The sequence below is a fragment of the Malus domestica genome, chromosome 12 (genome assembly GCF_042453785.1).
Source record: "Malus domestica chromosome 12, GDT2T_hap1".
Lineage (NCBI taxonomy): Eukaryota > Viridiplantae > Streptophyta > Magnoliopsida > Rosales > Rosaceae > Malus > Malus domestica.
The window spans coordinates 7,109,314-7,131,681 of record NC_091672.1 but is presented as its reverse complement, the minus strand read 5'-3'; the positions used below and the strand labels follow the sequence as shown (position 1 = coordinate 7,131,681).

The following is a 22,368-nucleotide window of genomic DNA, read 5'->3' as shown; positions in this document are numbered from 1 at the left end:
TTAGGAAATTGTTATTGGCACTCCAAAAATCTTGTTTTGCACTCCAAATTTTCTATAATTAGAAATAAAAATACACTTGTGACGTGTAGAATGAGATTTTTGGAGTATTAATAACAGTTCCCTTTTTTTAATATGGGTAAATTAATTTATGTACGTTACTAATATTTATGATACAAGAAAGGTAAAATTTCCATATGGATTTAATTGCTTATCATAATTAGGGTGAGTAATAACATTTATTGATATAATTAGGATTTTGTGGCATAAGTTGTAAATATGTTGTAATAATTGGTTATATATTTATTTACATGGAAATCTATTTAAAATTTAGGTTTTATTATTATTATTATTATTATTATTATTATTATTATTATTATTATTATGAAATCTCGTCCCCGGATTTCACTACTTAAAATTACGTATCTTGTATTTCGTATTCATATTTGTAGTTTCGACGCGTTTATATTACATCGTATAGTTTTTTTTCGATAAGTTAAAGGGATGAAATCGCCCATATTGTATTAAATGAGATTCCTTGTTGACGTATTTGATCCTTTCATAATTTTCTAGATTTCTTTATATATTTGGATAGTACATGTCGATACGAACGTGTGAGCACAAATGGATTGTAATTTGGAGTTATAACGAAAGAGTTATTAATGAATGTAGTTGAGGGCAAAATGGTTATTTGACCATAAATCTGGAAGGCTCCAAATTTTGTTGGAGCAGTGCGATGGTGCCATGTGTGTGGCCAGGATGGTGAGTAATGAGAAATGGACGGAGGAGAGAAAGGAGAAAGGAGGGAATGAAGGGGGGGACTGACCAATCAGAAAGTAAGGAAAGAAGGGGAAATGAAGGAGAAGGAGAAGGAGGGGAATCGAACCGGTTCTGACACACCCGACCTTGATATTCATCAAACACCAGGGTAGGTACGTGTTGGCCTACACCAAAAGGTGACGAAGCCATATTAGGATGCATGAGAACTAACAACAATTAACCAACATAACTTGTAAATTTAATTATCATGAATGTGCATTTATGGAACGTGTTCAGAGCATACAGCTAATCCAAGACACAAATAAAGGATAATATAAAATTGAATGAACAAATGGATATGTCCTACACCAAGAGGACTCGAAGATGTCGATGCGGGAGTGCCTTGACACCAGGATTGTACGTCTCGATTCTAAGTCCCGAGAGGGCGTAAAACAAAACATGAGTGGATCAAGTTGATATATAAGTAATACTAAAATAGTTAATCTTTAACGTACTAACTCCCAGGTTTAGAAAACTTGTATAGCATAATAAGTAATAGGTTTTTCCGAAAACCCTAGCATGCCATAAAACCTTGCATAAAAACATATATCGTATATAGGTTGCTGAGTAGTCGTAGCACAAGGCATATATATAAGTATCTATATATAAACATATATCTTCATTCGTTCGAAAACACTACATCTCCCTACCGAAGCCAAAATAAATATCTTCCGGCCGAAGCCAATATAAATATCTTCCACCCATAGGCACCAACCAAACGCCCGGCTGTAGCCAATATAAATATCTTCCTCCCGTAAGCACCAACCAAACGCCCGACTGTAGCCAATATAATAAAATAGACCCGTAGGCCCCTACATCACCCGACCGAAGCCATATATAGATATCATTCAACCCGTAGGCCCTTACATCACCCAACCGAAGCCATATAGAGATATCATTTGCCCGTAGGCAGTATCATTCGAAAAATTACTAAATAAGTACATAAACATAAACATAATATTTCTAATATATATATATATATATATATATATATATATCTCAAATGGAGCTCAGTAACTAAAACATCATATCATAAAGCCATGTTCATAAGTAGGTATATAGTCATCAATCATATATACCACAAAGAATGTAAAGTCGATAAAGCATGATAATTCTTAAAGCGTGAGACCAAATTACTTGTAAACATTTTATAAAACGTAGTCATCAAAACATGTTTTTCATGTATGCATTTCTAATAGTAAAATCATGCATTTTAGAAGGGGTCTACTCATAGATACTCCGTCGTCGAAGAGCCATGCAAACTAGTGAAGATGGAAACGCCATAAACAATTGCACCTAAGCACATAAAGGGTCCAATTAATAAAACTCTATTCAAACGATTGAATTTCGAGAAACGAACGTCATAAACGGATTCAGGACGTTGAAAAACATAAGGGAGGACCTCGGGTACCCCCATGCGCCGCCACAGGATGGCGGCCTTAACGGCCACGCACCATTTTGGGTCGTTGGAAAGTTCACCAGAAAAGTCGCAAATGCAGCTGTGGACAGCAGTGGAGCACAATACCTCTAGTGGAGGCGAGTGTACTCTACGCGGCCTGGGATATGGGTTGGTTTCTCTTGGGTTGGGTTGAGGGTTTTGGGCCAAGGGTTTAATGGGTTTAGGCTGCAAGGTTGAGCCTGGGCCTAGGTTTGGGTTTGGACTTTAGGGCTATTAAACTTGGGTTGAGTTTAGTGGGCCGAAGGCCAGAGTTTTTGGGTTAATGGGTTTGGATGGGGTTTTGGGCCTGGTAGATTAGCCCAAAGGATTGGGCTGGAGGACTTGGGTTTTTTGGGTTTGGGTCAGTTTGACCTGGTTTAGACAAGGAAGAAAGTCGAAGCTTCCCAAGCTCTGATCAACCTCGATTCTCCACTCTAGCATACAATCTAACCACCAAAATAAAGACTAACAAAAGTAGCTTAGGATTATACCATTTTCAGGTCCAGCCTTGGCCGAGAATTGGCTTGAAGTATTCGAAACTTGTCGAGTTTCTCCCAGTTTTTGCACCAGTTTCCATGGTGCTACATTCCTGATCTACACTTACAGAGGAAGAAGGGGAGAGAGGGAGATGATGGAGGTCCGAGGAGGAGAAGGTTGGTGTGTGTTTAAGTCGTTGGAAAGAAGATAGTACAAATAGGGGGCTCGGGGGAAAATAAGAGAAAAAGAGAAAGTGAAGGAAAGAAGGAAAGGGAGAAAATGAGCTACCAGAGAGAAAGGAAGAAACATTGAGTTGGGGGGAGACAATCCAAAACAAGTGGGCCTCAACGGGCACACACATTAAGACCAAAAGTAATCCCATTTAAAAAATATCTAGCCCATAAAAGGAAATTACCAAAATACCCTTGTTCCAAAAATCTGTATATAAATATCAGGACGAGTTGTTACAGGTTCCCTCTTCGACCCATGATTCGGTTGTGACCAGTGAGTTTCTTCGACGAAATTTATTGTTTTTCCGACAAATTGGGCCAATCCACCACTCCCAATCATCATCTCGACCTTTCTTTTACCATTTCCACACCAAATTCGAGGAGATTGGGTTCGGGATTGTGGAGAATTACACCAGTGGGTGCGACTGGCTTCAGGGTGGCGATCCATCAAATTCGAAGGTAACTCCATCAACCACCACCACAAAAGGCTCCCTCAACCTCAGAAACAAAGCACAAGCAATGGTGGAGGCGTTGAAGCTCGTTTTGAGGTCCAATCGAGCACACCCATTTTAAGGATTTCCAGCGGATAAGGATGTTTTCAGGCATTTCTCGGTCAAATTGGACTTCGGCCTAGGTATTAAAATTCTTCCCCTTGTTGTGCTCTACATTCTTGCAAAATTTGGTAATTTTTAGAGTTAGGTGAATTTTTCGACGAGTCGTGACGGCGCGTGGCCAGTGGGCTGATAATGCCTCTTTAAGTTAAATTTGATACCGTTATATCAGATTTGATATCCGTTTGATGTGATTTGATTGTTTATACCTCGTTTCATTAGGGTCCGCTACTTGACTATTGTAGAGAGCGACGATCTAATAGTTGGATCATCACCAAACTTTAATGTGTTATAACACATAATATTTGAGGACAATAGGAACTTATGGATCATGAATCTAATGGACGGATCTTCCCGAATTGGATTTCTATGTTTGTAAAATCAAACGTTGACCACCACATAATCTTAGCGATTGGCGGAGATCCAACCGATGGATCGTAATAAAATTTTAATATGTTGTTCTAGAAGAGTAGTGAGGCTCTTGGGAAGTTACGGATCAAAAATCTGATAGGCAGATCTTCTGGTTTAGATTTCTAGGGTTGTGGACCCTACTCTCGACCTTGATTGACGATGCTTTTTAGTCAACTAGCCCGAGTTCTTCTAGCGTGTCGATTATCTTAGAGTGCGGTTGAGATTTCATGGAGCTTGATGGGCTCATTGTGATGACATGGTTGATGTGTGACTCAATTCGCGTACTAGTGGCATCGTATTATATTACACTTGTTTATTAATTATGTTTTGATTTGTGCATTGAAATTTGTATGATTGGTATGATGTGATGAAATATGAGCGCTAGTAGTGGATCGTTAATCCACTGTCATGGGGATTCGTTGCTTCGATATTGTTTCATATCTTGCTTCATTAACCTGTTCTAAACTTAGTACTTGTGTTTTGTTTCATTTCATTCGGCCTTCTAAATTGAGTACTTAGTTCTTGTATTGTTTCTTCTAGCCATTGCTATATTCCTTGGATTTCCGCTCGATTCCGTTGAGTGATCTGGAACTGGGTTTCCGTTAAGTAGTCTGGAATCCCTCATGATCCGTAATTCTGTTGAGTGGTCTGGAATCGTATTAGCTTGGATTTCATTGAGTGGTTCAATATGCATTGTACTCCGCGATTTCGTTGAGTGGTTCGGAATCGTATCCACTCGGATTCCATTAAGAAGTCTGGAATCCCTTCTACTCCACGATTATATTGAGTGGTCTGAAATCATATCCTAGTTTGGATTTCGTTGAGTGGTCCGAAATCCTCTTTGGTGTCTTGGTTCCGTTGAGTGGTCCGGAACTCGATGTTGATGGATTTCGTTGAGTGGTCCGAAATCGCATCATTTGACTTGTTGGTTCCTTGGATTTGATTTCAGCTTCAGAGATGTAGGCTTTGGCCGAATTATATCGCGTTAGCCATGCATTTCGGTGTATGGTATGTGTTATTGATTGATGTGATTGTGGAATGGTTTTGGTTGTGATTGTTGTCATTATGACTAGACTCGTTGACCAATGTGGCTAGAGATTCATTTTGCGCTTCGTTGAATGTTCCTCGTGATGTTGCATGCCTGTTGTGTGGTATTATGTTGAGACATAGTGATTTATGTGATGATTGTTCGAGTGTAGTGAATGACGAACTACGAATGGCTTGATCCCTGTTTAAGGTATGTAGGCAGTCTAACAAGGAGGTTAGATGCAACTATAAAGTATACCAAAAATTACTATGCATTTTGATTCTCGAGTTGTGCTTTGCCATATCACGGAGGCAGGTAAGTTAGAGATACATGTATTTGATGATGTCACATGTCGATCTTGGATGAATGTCAGGATCAAGGCATGACAACTTTTAGTGGTATCAAAGCTTAGGTATTAGGTCTAACTACCTTTACCTGTGGATGTTAATCATTGTGTTGTGAAATTGGTATCGTCTTTGATGACATGGCTATGTTGTAATTATTTTTTTTACGTGGTGCATTGAAGTTTGAAACTGTCGAACTTGAGGTTTGCTCAATCCGAGAATAGATGAAGTGTGAACTTCATTCAGTATTTTTTTATCAGCAGAATTATTGCGGTGTTGAGTTGGTGGGGATGACAGGGAAATTTTGAGGACAAATTTTTTTTAAAGGGGGAAGGATGTGAAATCTCGTCCTTGGATTCCACTATTTAAAATTACGTATCTCGTATTTCGTATTCATACTTGTAGTTTCGATGCATTTATATTGCGTCATATAGTTTTTTTTCTCGATAAGTTAAAAGAACGAAATCGCCCATATTGTATTAAACGAGATTATTCATGGACGTATTTGATCCTTTCATAATTTTCTAGATTTCCTTATATATTTGGAGAGTACATGTCAATACGAACATGTGAGCGCCAACAGATTGTAATTTGGAGTTATTAATGAATGAAGTTAAGGGCAAAATGGTCATTTAACCATAAATCTGGAAGGCTCCAATTTTTGTTGGAGCAGTGCGATGGTGCCATATGTGTGGCCAGGATGGTGGACAATGAGAAATTGACGGAGGAGAGTAATGAAAAATGAGGGAATAGAGGAGGGGACTGACCAATCATAAAGCAGGTAAATGAGGGGAAATGAGGGAGAAAGAGAATAAGGGGAATCGTACCAATTCTCCAACGAAATTCATTGCTTTTCTGACGAATTGGGCTGATCCAACACTTCCAATCATCATCTCGACCCTTCCTTTACCATTTCCACCAAATTCGAGGAGATTGGGTTCATGATTGTGGAGAATTGCATCGGTGGGTGCAATAGTCTTTGGGGTGGCAATCCATCAAATTCGAAGGTAACTCCGTCAACCACCACCATCAAAAGGCTCCCATCAACCTCATGAACAAAGCCCAAGCAGTGGTGAAGGCGTTGGAGCTCGTTTTGAGGTCGAATCGAGCACAACCAATTCAAGGGTTTCCGATGGATCGAGGGTATTTTCAGGAATTTCCTAGCCGAATTGGACTTTGGCCCAGGAATTAAAGTTCTTCTTCTTGTTTTGCTCTACATTCATGCAAAATTTGGTAATTTTTGGAGTTAAGTGAATTTTCCGGTGAGTCGTGGCGGTCGGCTGCCGTATGCGGCGACGCGTGGCCAGTGGGCCAATGGTGCATCTTTAAGTTAAATTCGATACCCTAATTTCATATTTGATATCCGTTTGATGTGATTTGATTGTTTGTACCTCGTTTCATTAGGGTCCGCCACTTAACTATTGTAGAGAACGACGATCTGACCGTTGGATTGTCACCAAACTTCAATGTGTTATAGCACATAATATTTGATGACAATAGGAACTTACAGATCGGGAATCCGACGTACAAATCTTACCGAATTGGATTTCTAAGTTTGTAAAATCAAACGTTGACTGCCACATAATCTTAACGATTGGCGAAGATTCAACCGATGGATCATAATGGAATTTTAGTATGTTGTTTTAGAAGAGTAGTGAGACTCTTGGGAAGTTACAGATCGAAAATCTGATAGGCAGATCTTTCGGTTTAGATTTCTAAGGTTGTGGACCCTACTCTCGACCTTGATCGACGGTTGGCTTTTTAGTCAACTAGCTTGAGTTCTTCTAGCATGCCGGTTATCCTAGAGTGTGGTTGAGATTTCATGGAGCTTGATGGGCTCATCGTGATGATGTGTCTGCTCGGTTGACGTGTGACTCGTTCGCGTACGAGTGACATCGTATTATATTATACTTGTTTATTAAGTATGTTTTGATTTGTGCATTGAAAATGTTTGTGGAATGTGATATGATGTGATGAAATGTGAGGGCTATTAGTGGATCGTTAACCCACTGTCATGGGGATTCGTTGCTTCGATATCGTTTCATATCCTGATTCGTTGATTTGTTCTAAACTTAGTAACTGTGTTTTGTTTCATTTCGTTCAACCTTCTAAATTGAGTACTTGGTTCTTGTATTGTTTCTTCGAGCCATTGCTATATTCCTTAAACTTCTGCTCGGTTCCGTTGAGTGATCCGAAACTGGGTTTCCGTTGGGGTTCCATTAAGTGGTCCGGTTCCCTGCTCTGTCTGGATTTCGTTGAGTGGTTCGGAATCCCTCATGATTCTCAATTCTGTTGAGTGGTCCAAAATCGTATCCAGCTTTTATTTCATTAACTGGTTCGATATGCATTGTACTCCGCGATTTCGTTGAGTAGTTCGGAATCGAATCCACTCGGATTCCGTTGAAAGGTCCAAAATCCCTTTTACTTCGCGATTCCATTGAGTGGTCTGAAATCGTATCCTGGTTTGGATTCCATTGAGTGGTCTAAAACCCGATGTTGATGGATTTCATTGAGTGGTCTGAAATCGCATCATTTGACTTGTTGGTTCCTTGGATTTGATTTCAACTTCAGAGATGTAAGCTTCGACCGAACTGTGTCGCTCTAGCCATGCATTTCGGTGTATGGTATGTATTATTGATTGATGTGATTGTGGAATGATGTTGGTTGTGATTGTTTTCATTATGACTAGATTCGTTGACAAATGTGGCTAGAGATTTATGTTGCGCTTTGTTGAATGTTCCTCGTGATGTTGCATGCCTATTGTGTGGTATTATGTTGAGACATAGTGATTTATGTGATGATTGTTCGAGTGTAATGAAGGACGAACTACGAATGGCTTAATCTCTGTTTAGGGTAAGTAGGCAGTCTAATGAGGAGGTTAGATGCTACCATAAAATATACGAAAAATTACTATGCAATTTGATTATCGAGTTGTGCTTTGCCATATCCCGGAGGCGGGGTAAGTTAGAGATACGCGTATTTAATGACGTCACGTGTCGATCCTGGAAGAATGTCAGGATCGAGGCGTGACACATATATATATATATATATATATATATATATATATATATATATATATATATATTGAACAAACAATATTTTTTACACTAATAGGGAGAGGGATGGGCCTCATAGTATACTAGCAATAATGTGGTTCGAATTCGCCTTTTTGAGATAATCTAACCTAAGACCTCTCACTTAAAAGTGAAGAGGAATACCACTAGACCGTAGTACTAAATGGCTAAATTTAAGGTTTATTTGAATGTTTATAATTAGGTGGGTTTTTGTTTGAGCCATTTAGTACTACAATCTAGGGGTGGGCAAACGGGTACAGGATTGGCAAGTCGAGTCCAATTTTTTTTAGAATAAACAGGGCTTGGCGGGTTAGTGATATATACATGGCAGGGTGGATCCAAATCTTCAGACCCACGGGGCCCTGGACCAGCCCATTTTTATAATGCAATTGATGGGTACTGCTAGGGGAATAGAAACCTACCTATTTGAATGAATGGATTGGCCTATTCCTATAATAATAATACAATGAAATTGGGCCCGTTTCTACAATAATGATACAAAATGAAATTGAATGAAGGAAATTGCCAATTCAATTTCCTCTCAGCCCTTTTTCTTTCTCATTTTGAAACCTTCCCAAGCTTCTAGAGCCTTCTTCCTTCTTTGACTCCAAACTAAAAGCCACCAAGTTCATACGTCTCTCATTTCTCTCACTCTCTGCAAGTCCAAAAACCATTCTAACATCACCAAACTTCTTCAAATCCCTTCATTTCTAACCCCAACCTGCTCTTAGTCCCTCCTTTGATTTTATTGAAATCTCACTCAAATAGACGAAGATGGCACATGGTTCCAGATCAGAGAATTTAATGGGCCCTAGATCGACGAAGATGGCGACAATGATGGCATGAGGGAAGTGCTTTTTATCATTAGACTTGGAAAAGACGGTGTTGAAGGCGTCGTTGTCCATGGCTGACAGTTTTGTTGTTGGGCATCTAGGTTTCACGACGCTAGAGGAAGACAACTTGAATGACATCATTCCCTTATGTTAAACCCATAGACCTGGCCCGAGCTAGCCCGTTTCAAACAAACCGGGTTATGTCCGGTTTCAACTTCAGAAATTTCAATCCCCGGCCTGCCCCGCCCCGTTTCATTTTAAAGCAGGTCTGGTCTGATCCCTTCAAATTTAGGCCCGACCCTACCTGTGCTCACCCCTACTACGGTCTAATAGTATTCCTCTTTATTTGTAAGTGAGATGTTTTATGTTCGATTCTCGCCAAAGGTGAATTTGGACCATATTATTGCTAGCCCATTGTGAGGCTAAACCCACCCCCTCCCCCTTAGTGATATCATTTGTTTCAAAAAAAAAAACCAAAAAAAAGGTGGATTTTTGTTTGAAGAATAGGAATTTCAATGGTCTATCTCTAAAGAACCCTAAAATAAAACTAATCAGCCCAAGTGGCCCTCTACCAAACCCATAACCCTTATTTTTGGATTTGGATCCCATTCGGATCCAAATATTAGGAATCCTAGGGATTCTCACATCTTAGCCATTTATCATGCGTCGTGCGGTCAGAAATTATTTAACTTTTTTTATTTAAAATTAAACACAAATAGTACCTGACGAAAATTAACCGCACGATATACGATAAATGGTTAGAATATGGAGATCCTTAAGATCCCCACAAAGTGAATACGGAGAGGATCCTCTTCCCTTATTTTTAACATTGTTTGTTGGTTCTTTGCAAATTTAGAAAATTCATTTTCTGAAGTTTTTTCAATCAATGTCGTCGAACTTTCATCCGGTCTCTGCTTATAGAAGAAAGCCTTCAGGTTTGGATCCTTTTGTTTTTTCGGGTTCGGGTCAAAATGATCTCATATTGCTATATCCTTTTCGTGGTTCCTAAAAATTTGGTTTAAAGTTGCAACCAATGCATTATATTACATGATGAGTGCATTCATAATTCTAAATTTTTCAAAATTCTCATATTCGTTTTGTGAGTTTTGGGTACTTAAAATACAACGTTTATGTTTCTTGTCTTCCGTGACTTGAAATTGGTGATCTACCTTCTTTTTTATTATTATTACAAACGAGAGTGAAAATGAGAGTATGATCTTAAATGTATGGATAAACGTTCATCATTATTACTTGAGCTACAAGTCTTTTCAATATTTTTTGTATTATGCATTGTTGGTGTATCTAAATCAACCCTAGTTTTCCCTTTTTTTGGTGTTATAGCTCTAGTTTGTGCATGATCTTGTGGCTAATTTCTTATATTTTTGTTTTTAAAGTTTCATGATGGCCAAATCATCTTTGGCAGTTAAAAACTGGCGCTGTATATCTTCTAGCAGTCTAGTTATGAGGGAATAATAACTCTAAATGCTTCAGTGTATGGCATGCACTAAATAAATGAAATATTGAAACTCAGACTAGGATTGTTCAATGGCCACATATTATTCATACAATGGTGCATGCTAAAAAATCTCTTGAAAATATCTCAATCAAACATTCATTATCTTTCCAAAGGGAAAGGCAGCAGAAGAAGATTATTTCTGTAGTGCTCTTCTTAACAAAGCATATGAAGTTCTGAATAATATGATGAATATATAACAAAGTTTTTCACATAGATTGTGCCATTAATTCCCAAAACTAACTGACGAGAAATTCTTGCATACGTTTATAAAAATGTGTAAATAACATCTCTCGCATTAACCTATCTTCCGACTAGCACGTCAGAAAGTTTCCATGAGAGCAAAATTGCGTACATGCACTCGTCGAATGCAATAATGCATCCTAACCAGTAGCCAACTAAAAAACTATCGATTTTTTTCTAAGAGGAGAAAAGCAACATTTTCAACCCTAAATTATATCTAAATTAAAGAGAGAATAAAGTAAGAGAATAATGAACAAAAGCATCTTTGTGTGCAAGGTGATCTTCCTTAAGCTTTCTTTCTGCAAACTGCTTTTGCTTTTCTTTTAAGCTCACCACACTCCTTTAAGCTCTCTCTTTAATCATCTGTATCTGTTTTGCTTTGCATACATTAGCTTTGCAGCAGAAAGAAGAGAACTGCACAAATAGTCCAACTGATGTACTTCAAGCAAAATTACAAGATAGCACTGGTCATGCATGCTGGATTCTTCAAAACAACCAAGGTAGGGTGAAGGGTAATTTGGGCTGTTCATCATGAAGTTTGACAATTTAAATAAAAAAAGGGGGGAGAATATAGGAAAGAGAAAGTTGCACTAAAATCACAATGTTTTGAAACTTTGGAGTCCAAAAGACCACCTTTGTCCTCACAAGTGGGGCATCTTTTTATCTCTTTCCAGAAATATAGAACAACTAATTAATCAACTCTATTTGTTTTCTTTACAGTTTTTTTAGCAGTGGCATGATTTGGTCCATTACAAAATTTAAGCATACAAATAGTAAAGAGGATCGCTATTCAGACTCTTTCAAAAGCAAGTATAATGAGACTTATTAACCCATATAGTGATTGCCTAAATATTTAAGTTGCAGCTTGGGCTCGTTATAGCACAATATGATAATAAAGAAGAAATATTAAAATCGGATGTTAGTATGCCTCGCTTGAATTTGCTTTTAAGAGGTTTGGATGGTGGTCTAGATAGTAAATACCTTCACTATCACACTTCCTCCATGCCATAGTCATTTTCAATCAATACTTTGATTATTCTTTATCCAATCAAAGCTAACAGAATTCCTTTTTGGTTTACATGACAGCAACCAAAAAGGCAATTCCAAATTGGTAGTGGAGGTGGCAGATGCCCTAAAAGTTAGAACACAAGAAAATGCAGGATTCTGACTTGCTTGTAGAAGGTGACTCTTAATACCACAGAAGCAGAATTCAAGAGTACAGTACCTTAAGCATCTGTAAAGCCGGGAACAGCTCAAATTCGCGGTCGCAAATTTTACTCTAAGACAAGAATCATCGGCTAGAACATACAAATCTAACCGAGAAGGTAAGGATTATCAAAAGAGAAACCCTTGGGATTCAAGGTTTTCTTGTGTGCTAAGGTAAGAGGAACCTGAAATCTATATCTGAAATAGAGCTAATCTTCTGCAGATATTTTCTATAATTATTACTGATGTGTAACCGTATATGTGTTTTTCAGGTACTAGAGAAGCATACAAAGTTGCACCAATGAAGTCACAAGCAGCACCTAACCAAGAGGACTACAAGTTGAAGGACACGAAGCCCCAGCTCGGGGAACGATGGCCACATGGAGGACTTCGCGGTGGAGGAGGGTGGATAAGCAGCGATAGAGCTACGAGCACTTACGATCTCGTTGAGCAGATGTTTTATCTATATGTAAGAGTTGAGAAAGCCAAAGATCTTCCGACAAACCCCGTGACGGGAAGCTGTGATCCATATGTACAAGTGAAGCTGGGAAATTACAAGGGCAAAACAAAGCACTTTGAGAAGAAGACAAACCCTGAATGGAAGGAAGTTTTTGCATTTGCAAAGGAGAAGATTCAGTCTTCGGTACTCGAAGTTTATGTCAAGGATAAAGGGATGGTGGCAAGAGATGACTATGTTGGGAAGGTGGTGTTTGACATGCATGAGGTGCCGACTAGAGTTCCACCAGATAGCCCTTTGGCACCTCAATGGTACAGATTAGAAGACCGGCGGAGAGATACTAAGGTTAGAGGAGAGGTGATGCTTGCAGTTTGGATGGGTACACAGGCTGATGAAGCTTTCCCAGAAGCCTGGCACTCAGACGCTGCTTCAGTTCACGGAGAGGGAGTTTTCAGCATTCGCTCCAAGGTTTATGTCTCGCCGAAGCTGTGGTACCTTAGAGTTAATGTAATCGAAGCTCAGGATGTGGAGCCACACGATAGAAGCCAACCACCACAAGCTTTCGTCAAGGCTCATGTCGGAAATCAAACACTTAAAACAAAGGTATCTCCAACCAGGACAGCGAATCCCATGTGGAACGAAGACTTGGTCTTCGTAGCAGCTGAGCCTTTTGAAGAACAGCTTGTGCTTACAGTTGAAAATAAAGTGAGTGCTGCAAAAGATGAACATGTGGGAAAAATAAACCTGCCGCTGACAATCTTTGAGAGGCGGTTGGATCACAGGCCAGTCCATTCACGTTGGTTCAACCTCGAAAAATTTGGTTTTGGTGCTTTGGAGGGAGACAAGAGGCACGACCACAAGTTTTCGACCAGAGTCCATCTCAGAGTCTGTCTTGAGGGTGCTTACCATGTACTAGATGAATCAACCTTGTACATAAGCGACGTGAGGCCTACTGCCAGGCAGCTATGGAAGCATCCAATTGGGATTCTTGAAGTAGGGATCTTAAGCGCGCAAGGACTTCTTCCAATGAAGAACAAGGATGACAAAGCAACAACAGATGCCTACTGCGTAGCCAAGTACGGGCAGAAATGGGTGAGGACCAGAACAATCATCGAAAGCTTCAGTCCCAAGTGGAATGAACAATATACATGGGAGGTCTACGACCCTTGCACGGTGATCACACTGGGAGTTTTCGACAACTGCCACCTCGGTGGAAATGAGAAACCAATTTCAGGCAGTGGAGCTAAAAATGACTCGAGAATTGGCAAGGTGAGAATTCGGCTATCAACCCTAGAAATGGATCGGATTTATACAAACTCTTATCCGCTTCTAGTCCTACAACCATCCGGATTGAAAAAAATGGGAGAGCTCCAATTAGCAGTAAGATTTACATGTCTTTCACTAACTAATATAATTTACCTCTACGGCCACCCCTTGCTGCCAAAAATGCATTATCTGCATCCATTCACTGTAAATCAGTTGGATAGTTTGAGATATCAGGCAATGAACATTGTAGCCGTGAGACTTGGCAGAGCTGAACCACCACTAAGGAAAGAGGTTGTTGAGTACATGCTAGATGTAGACTCCCACGTGTGGAGCATGAGAAGAAGTAAGGCTAACTTTTTTAGAATTGTCTCACTATTCTCCGGCCTCATCTCCATGAGCAGGTGGCTTGGTGAAGTTCGTCATTGGAAAAACCCGATCACTACTGTTTTAGTCCATTTCCTGTTTTTCCTACTGATCTGCTACCCTGAATTGATTCTGCCAACTATCTTTCTCTACATGTTTCTCATCGGATTATGGAACTTCCGCTTCCGTCCAAGGCTTCCGCCTCACATGGACACTAAACTTTCATGGGCAGAGGCAGTTCACCCGGATGAATTGGATGAAGAGTTTGACACCTTCCCTACGTCTAAGGGTCAAGATGTCGTGAGGATGAGGTACGACAGACTAAGAAGTGTGGCTGGAAGAATTCAGACAGTGGTTGGAGACATTGCAACTCAGGGAGAGAGATTTCAGGCGGTCCTTAGCTGGAGAGACCCAAGAGCAAGCAGCCTGTTTGTATTTTTGTGTCTAATTGCCGCTGTGGTGCTCTACGTGACACCATTCAAGATGATTGCTCTGGCTGCAGGCATTGTTTGGCTAAGGCATCCTAGATTCCGAAGCAAGCTACCTTCGATTCCAAGCAATTTCTTCAGAAGATTGCCATCTCGTGCAGATAGCATGCTCTGAAAATCACAAGGAGGTAGACGAGGAAATACTATCTAACTAGCATGGATCTTCTAGTATTTGCTAATTGATGGTTGTTCTGTTGAAAAAGAAGTTTCTTGGAAGCAAGGCAATAAATTTTTATCCTGCACTGTTGTATTGCGGGTTTATGAATAATATGAACACGCAAATAGCGTAGTAAATTTGGTTGTGTTTGGGAACTTATGTACATTTATTCGGTTGACTCCCATCTCAATCTATCCTCGAGTCAGAGAGTTGATGAGAAACAGGTGAGGAATTGATCCTTCAATTGTTAGCTATCAGAGGGGAGGGAAATTGGTAAGAATCGGACGCTGCATCAGGATGCATAGACATAATTGTTTTCCGTTACTACAATAAAGTACTATCCCGTCCCAGACATAAATTGACATTAAAACTTTAAAGCGATGTCACCCATAACTTAACTAATCAATTCATTTTTTCCTCCAAAAACGTTTGATGTGATTTTCACGTCACCTTTTCTAAAGATACTATCTTGACGTAAGTTCATGTGCAATTACGTTGTCCTTTTGGGTAGCTTCAATGCCACTCAAATTTTGGAAGCACCCCTAGATTTTTAATATGAAGTATCGGTTTTCTTTAACACGAAATCGCTATTGAAGCCAACAAAGTATGCGACAGCATCATCAAACTGAAATTATGTAACGTTTTAGTAGTCAACAACCAAAATATTAGACTTGCAGCTAAATACTAGAAACCATGAATTTTATTTATCCAAATCTTGTAATTTTTTACAAAAGCTTCATTTATGCTTGATAGTATAAACAATTTTTTGATTCGTCTACGGTATTCAGTAGTAACAAACTGAAATGTCAATTGTTGTAAAAAATTTGTTCCCCCAAGAATCTAGATTTTTAGATCCCCACGAGCGTAACAATATTTTACACTAAATTCAATTAAAAACAGAAATAAAAGGCAACAGCAAACGGCCATTAAAAATTTTCAAAAATCACCACCCGCTTAGCTTTTGAATTGAAGTTAACGGCTATAAACTAATACGCGGAGTCTCAAATCTAAACCCGCCCTTTATTTGCTTCATTAATTCGTCATCTACCTCTCATTCACTCTCGGATGACAAATCTCCTCTCTCTCCCTCTCTCGCTCTCTCTCTCTCTCTCTCATCAAATTTCAAGTTTCAAGCGATCGATCAATGGCGTTTCAGCGTTCCTCGTTCTCATTCCGAACATCGGACTTCTGGGTCTCTGTGAAGCTGCAGGGATTCCACGCCCGCCGGACCCTAAGTCCCAATTCGTCGGCGAGCTTTCTCTCCGTCAGGACCAGATTCATCAAAAGCGCTTCCATACCCATGTTCTGGATGAATTCCCACTCGGTCCCGACCGGTACGCCACGCTTCGTTTTTCTCCCCGCCAACTCGTACACTCAGAATTGCACGCCCACTTACGCTCTCTCTCCTCTTCCCTCAGCCTCGATCCTTCCATCTACGAGGCGTTAGCACCCTATATCAAATCTATGGCCTTGAAACTTGCAAATCGTAATGGCTCGCTGGGATTCATCATGGCGGCTCAACTTGAAATCCTGTCTATTGATTATGTCGACGACCTGTTCGATGATTTGTCTGACTCAATGGGTTTACTTGCAATTGGTAGTAGCAATGGAGGTTTGACCTCATCATCGTTCTCATTGGATTTTGTGGTTGAGAAATTGGGGGCGGAGAGAATTTTTGAAAGGGGTGATGGCGACTTGGGTACTTAGTATATGTTTGGAGGAACTGTCGGACGGGAAAGTGAGTGAGCTCATTCGGATGCCGTGCTCTCACGTCTATCACCCATCTTGCATCCTTCGCTGGTTCAACATGGAGAAGAAGACGTGCCCCAACTGCCGATGTCAATTCCATGCCCAGTGAGTGACCCAGTTTTGCAGCCGCTTTGTCAAATCCAAGTTTGTGGTTATTAGTAGTGCAGTTACTCATCAATTCTTTAGTACTCATTGATTCTTTTTTTATAAGTTTCTTTATGTGTTCTCAACTTTGTAAATCCTTTGTACAACAAAAAATCGTAGAAATTTAAATAGTTGTCCGTCTGTGCTTACAATTTACATAGAGACCGGTTTTCATTTACTATTTATTTGTTACGATAGGTGTCTGTTTGTTTTAGCTTTATCTCTGCTCCTGTTTTCCTTGTGGATTTCTAATCCATGCTGTTATACAATTTCTTTTTCTTGAGTAAAGATTTCATTTTTCCTTTGTTTTCAGAAAGAAGGGGGAAAAGGTTTTTTTGGTTTTCTTATAAAAACTGAAGAAGTAGAAACTGTGCACTTATGAAAAGGAGGAGGAATGCAATATACATGATTTAATCTTGATCGTTTGTCATGATATATTATTATATTGATATGTTTATGTATGAATACTCTTTTCGATTAAATACGTTAAACATTTTAGCTGACTTCTGGTGGACTCCGAATGTGTTTTTAGGAGTACCTTTTTAGTTGATTAATCTTATTCTCTAGTCGTATATGAATATATTATTGCAATAGATCTTCGGCCACTTTGAACGCTGAGCTGGAACTAGCATTGCTAAATCAATTTCAATTGGTCTGACCAACTAAAATATGTACTCAGAGATCTTCCAGTAGAAAGAAAGCATGATACCATGGCTGGTTCTGGTTTTGAAAAAGCGGAGGACTGAAAGAAGACTTATTAAAGGTAAGGAAATTGTTACCTGATTTGCGGTCAAAGCAGCTTCTTGTAATTATTACTTTTTGTTTCCTTTGTAGTTTTCTCCTGGAAATTTGATCTCATAAAGAATACTTTAGTAAAGTTTCATTTCTTCCTGAAGCATAGAGAAGAACATCCTTCAGATGTTGGGTTTCGACTTACGTCATGGATCTTAGGTCTTTGTGTTCTATCTGTTTCGTCATTATCATGACAGCAAAGATGTTCTTCCTTGTACAAGATCCCTCATTGATACTCAAGCTTCTTCTGGTGAGGAAACTTCTACAGTCTGCTGCTTTGGTTAGATGTCACTTCTTAAATGCCTTCAACCACACATGAATGTTGAACATATTTTGTATTCGGAAGATATCAACGCCATATGGTTCCCCATCGAATATGGTGTTTTCCATGTTTTTTCGTATGTTTGTGGTGCTTTGATACTATTACCAATTCACATGTTCTCTTTGACAGATTCTCAAAAAATTTCCTTTGTTGAGAGACAATAATGTCATTACTTCCTATGCTGCTAAGCTACCGCCTATCAGTATTAGCTCTCCCCTAAGACCATCTCCAACTCTGACCTAAAACCCAAAAATATTTAGCCCAGAAAATTTAGGTTTTAGCCCAGAAACAGTTTTTCTACTCCAACCCTTTTGGCCTAAAATTTTAGCCTTAGATTATCAAAAAATGAATTAAGGCTAATTTTTTTTTAAAAAATAACTTTTTTTTGAAAAAAAAATTATGTAGACTATCCTAAACTAATTTTATGAACATTTTAACCTAAAAATATTTAAATTTCGATAAATTTTGAAAAATCACTAAATCAATACATGAAAATCATGATAAACCACATAAACTTAAAAAAAAAAAAAAAAGACAATTAATAAATCTCATAAACTTAATACATTCGAAAACTCATAGACTAAATAAACTTAATACAATCGAAAAGATAATTAATATCCATCATCTTGACTTGGTGGTGGACTTGGGTGATAGTCTTGAGATGAATCATCATCTTGAAATATACTCCTTTTGGCATTCCTTCGTAAAATTTCTTTTTGCTTACCACGTAAGTATCTCTTTCTCTCTGGAGTGTATTTGTCGAGGTCCTCCATTATCAAATTAGTTTCGTACCTTTCTTGCTCCCTATCCCCTTCTTGCTTCATGGCCAAAAACATTTGGGCCGATTCTTCTTGCCGACGACGCTGCCATTTCGCTAGCAAATTGTGCACATATCGGATCTTGGGACTTCTCTTTTCTCTTTGCTTCCTTTTGCTTATCTCTACCTGAGGGCCTTGGCAAAGAAGAAGTTGGGCTCATTTGGTCGATATCTTCATTGTCGGCAAAATTCACACTTTCATTGACATCATTTGGGGGTAGGGTTTCATTATGAAATAATCTTTCACATTGTTGACTCGCACCGGTTCCTCACCCCGGACAATCCTTGAGGATGTTCCAAGCATGATGCAACTTAAAAGCTTAATTTTTTGGTGTAGTTCTTGTCTTGTAAATTGCCCTTGCTTTGTCACCTTATGCAACAAATACATAAAAACAATTAGTTGCAAAATACTATTATGTACATGACAAGTAAAATATCAACAAAGAAACTCACAATTTCTGAGGCGCCCCTTCCACTAGGCATGTCAACCATGGCTTTCTCCAAGTTTCCCTTCCACAAAGTGCACGCTTTGTTGATAATCTTCCACCAATCATAAACACCACCAACTTCCCTTCGACCAGCGTTGGAGTTTTCATGGAACTTATCAACGATCTTACCCCACAAATCCTTTCTATTTTGATTGGTGTCGACGGTACCATCTTCACTAACAGAAATCCTTGCTAAACATAAAGCAATATCTTCATCAAAGGTCCAATTACGACATCTAACATGCTCTTTTGCCATCTTGAAAATTTTGGAAATGATAAGAAATGGTAGAAAGAAAAATTGGAAGAATTGTAGGAGAAAGGTGAGTTTTGTGTGGATGTTTGAACAAATACATAGGTATTTATAGAGTTTTTGGTTGAATTTTAAGTTAAATAATTTTTTTTAATTATTTTAGCCGTTGGATTTAAATTTGGACCGTTAAATCTTGTCTGTAGCATCTTTCGTCTTGTACCATTGGATTTTTTACCGTTAGATTTGATTATATTCGATCTAAGCCGTTTGATTCAATATATATACATAAAAAACTAAAAAAAAAAAATTTGAACTTGGATGATATAAAGTAGCCAACAGCTATTTTTTGCATTGGGCTTATGATATAAAATAGCCAACAGCTACTTTTTGCATTGAAAGCTGGGGGAACACCCCCACGTGGGGTTGCTTTTCTTTAGCAGAAATGTGGAGCCCATTTTACTTTGTGGCATAAAATGTGACCGGAATTTGGCCCCCATTTGGGTTTTAGGTTTTAGGTTTATTTTAGGTCATGGGTTGGAGTGGGTTTTGGGGGGGGGGGAAATGGGGAATTTTAGGTTATAAGTCATGGTTGGAGTTGGTCTAAGAGAAACCAACTTCTGTCAGCAAAGCTAAAAATGACTCGCGAATTGGCAACGTAAGGCCATCTCCAACCGAAGGGTCCAGAGGGTCAGAGGGCCGAAAATAGCCAGAAAACCGTCTCAAACCGAGAGCTAGGCCAGAGGGCTTTGGAATCTGGGAGGGCCCCACGGAATCGGAGAGGGCTAGAGGGCTATTTTTTTTTTAATGTTTTGTTATTTCTGTAGGAACCGACAGAAATACATGCTATTATTTAATATAAATGTATTATTGTCGGTTATAACCGACAAAAATAAAATTTATACTAAATAATAGCATGTATTCCTGTCAATTATAACCGACAGGATTTCTTAAGAAAAAATTCAAATGCAACGACTAGTAGCCGTTGCATGTGTTTTTGTTTTTTTTTTTTTTACAGTTTTATTATTATTTTTTATTTACAAAATTTTTCATATAACTTCTATTTCACAAAATTTATTTCTTTTTTTTTTAAATTCCATTTTTTCCTATAACTTCTATTTCACAAAATTTGTTTCATATTTTTTTTAAATTCCATTTTTTTCCTATAACTTTTATTTCACATAATTTGTTTCAAATTTTTTTTTAAATTCTATTTTTTTCCTATAACTTCCTAAGCCATTATACAACATTAAATTAAATTAAGTAACATGAAACAACATTAAACAATATGAAACAATATTAAATAACATTAACCAACATAAAAATTATACAACATGAAACTTAAACAACATTTTAAAAAACATTTAAGTTGTAGTTTTTAAATAATAAATTATGTTTGGCCCTATGACCCTTTGGCCCTCAGTTGGAGATGATTTTTTGTGATAGGGCTAAAACGAGCCCTCTGGCCCTCGGTTGGAGACGGATGTAAATATGGCCATGTGCTGTTCATTAAAATATTAATATCTTGGAGGGCCATATTTGCCTCCGTCTCCAACTGAGAGCCAGAGGGCCAAAGGGCTCGTTTTAGCCCTGTCACAAAAAACTATCTCCAACCGAGGGCCAAAGGGCCATAAGGTCAAACATAATTTATTATTTAAATTATTGAAAAAATATTGAAGGAAATTATTGAAAAATTGAAAGAAATATTGCAAATGAAGGAAATATTGAAAAATATATTGAAGGAAATATTGCAGATGAAGTGAAGAATTGAAAGAGCTTCACCATATTTATAGAAGTAAAAAAAGGTTTAAATTAAAAAAAATTTTTTGAATACAACGGCTAGCAGTCAGCTAGCCGTTGTTTTCAAATTTTTTCAAACTATATGTGTCGGTTATAACTGACACTAATACTAATTAATAAATATCCCAGTTGTCATTAGCCTTAATTCATTATATTCTATACTAGTCCTGTCGATTTTAACCGACAGGAAATCCAACACTTCAAAAAAAAAATTGGCCAGCCCAGGGCTGGCTGGCTGGCTAGAAGTGGCCAGCCCTCCCCGATTCTGTGGGGACCTCCCAAATTCTAGAACCCTCTGCCCTAGCCCTCGGTTGGAGATGGTTTTCGGGCTATTTTCAGCCCTCTGGCCCTCTGGACCCTTTGGTTGGAGATGGCCTAAGGTCATCTCTAACCGAGGGCTGGCCAGATGGCTCGTTTTAGCCCTTTGGCTCTCCAAGATTCCGCAAGATATTAATATTTTAATGAACAGTACAGGGCCGTATTTGCCTCCGTCTCCAACCAAAGGCCAAAGGGCCAGAGGGCTCATTTTAGCCCTGTCACAAAAAACCGTCTCCAACCGAGGGCCAAACATAATTTATTATTTAAAAACTACAATTTAAATTCAAATCCAACGGCTAAGTGACCTCAACATGACGTAGGCTTTTAAGTTTTATGTTGTTAAATGTTTTTAAAAATGTTGTTTAAGTTTCATGTTGTTAAATGTTTTTTTATGTTGTATAATTTGTATGTTGGTTAATGTTATTTAATGTTGTTTCATATTTTTTAATGTTGTTTCATGTTACTTAATTTAATTTAATGTTGTATAAATGGCCTAGGAAGTTATAGGAAAAAAAATAGAAGTTATATGAAAAAAAAAATATGAATCAAATTTTGTAAAATAGAAGTTATAGAAAGAAAAAAATAGAATTAAAAAAAATTGAAACAAATTTTGTAAAATAGAATTGAAAAAAAATATGAAACAAAATTTGATTCATATCAAAAGGGGGAAATGGGAAAAAAAAGGAAAAAAAGAAGTTTAAATTCCTATAAAAAAAATTAATACAATGGCTACTAGC

General features: G+C 38.3%; 1 protein-coding gene and 1 long non-coding RNA gene across 4 annotated transcripts; both read left to right on the top strand.

Moving 5' to 3' along the window:
• Positions 1-12,185: 12,185 nt before the first annotated feature.
• Positions 12,186-15,091, top strand: LOC103449697 (FT-interacting protein 1-like). Of its 2 annotated transcripts, none has more exons than XM_070810003.1 (2): positions 12,186-12,342; positions 12,496-15,091. In XM_070810003.1, the coding sequence occupies exon 2, from the start codon at positions 12,525-12,527 to the stop codon at positions 14,910-14,912; it is 2,388 nt and encodes a 795-aa protein (XP_070666104.1). In that variant the 5' UTR covers positions 12,186-12,342; positions 12,496-12,524; the 3' UTR covers positions 14,913-15,091. The 2 variants fall into 2 exon arrangements, with proteins under 2 accessions (XP_070666104.1, XP_008387247.3); XM_008389025.4 differs by having other exon boundaries at positions 12,199-12,397.
• A 916-nt stretch (positions 15,092-16,007) lies between these two features.
• On the top strand, positions 16,008-18,028 carry LOC103423257 (uncharacterized). 2 transcript variants are annotated; one of them, XR_011573747.1, is made up of 3 exons: positions 16,008-16,808; positions 17,527-17,610; positions 17,682-18,028. It is a non-coding gene; the product is annotated as an uncharacterized lncRNA (long non-coding RNA). The 2 variants fall into 2 exon arrangements; XR_011573748.1 differs by having other exon boundaries at positions 16,535-16,808; positions 17,744-18,028.
• The last annotated feature ends 4,340 nt before the right edge of the window (positions 18,029-22,368 follow it).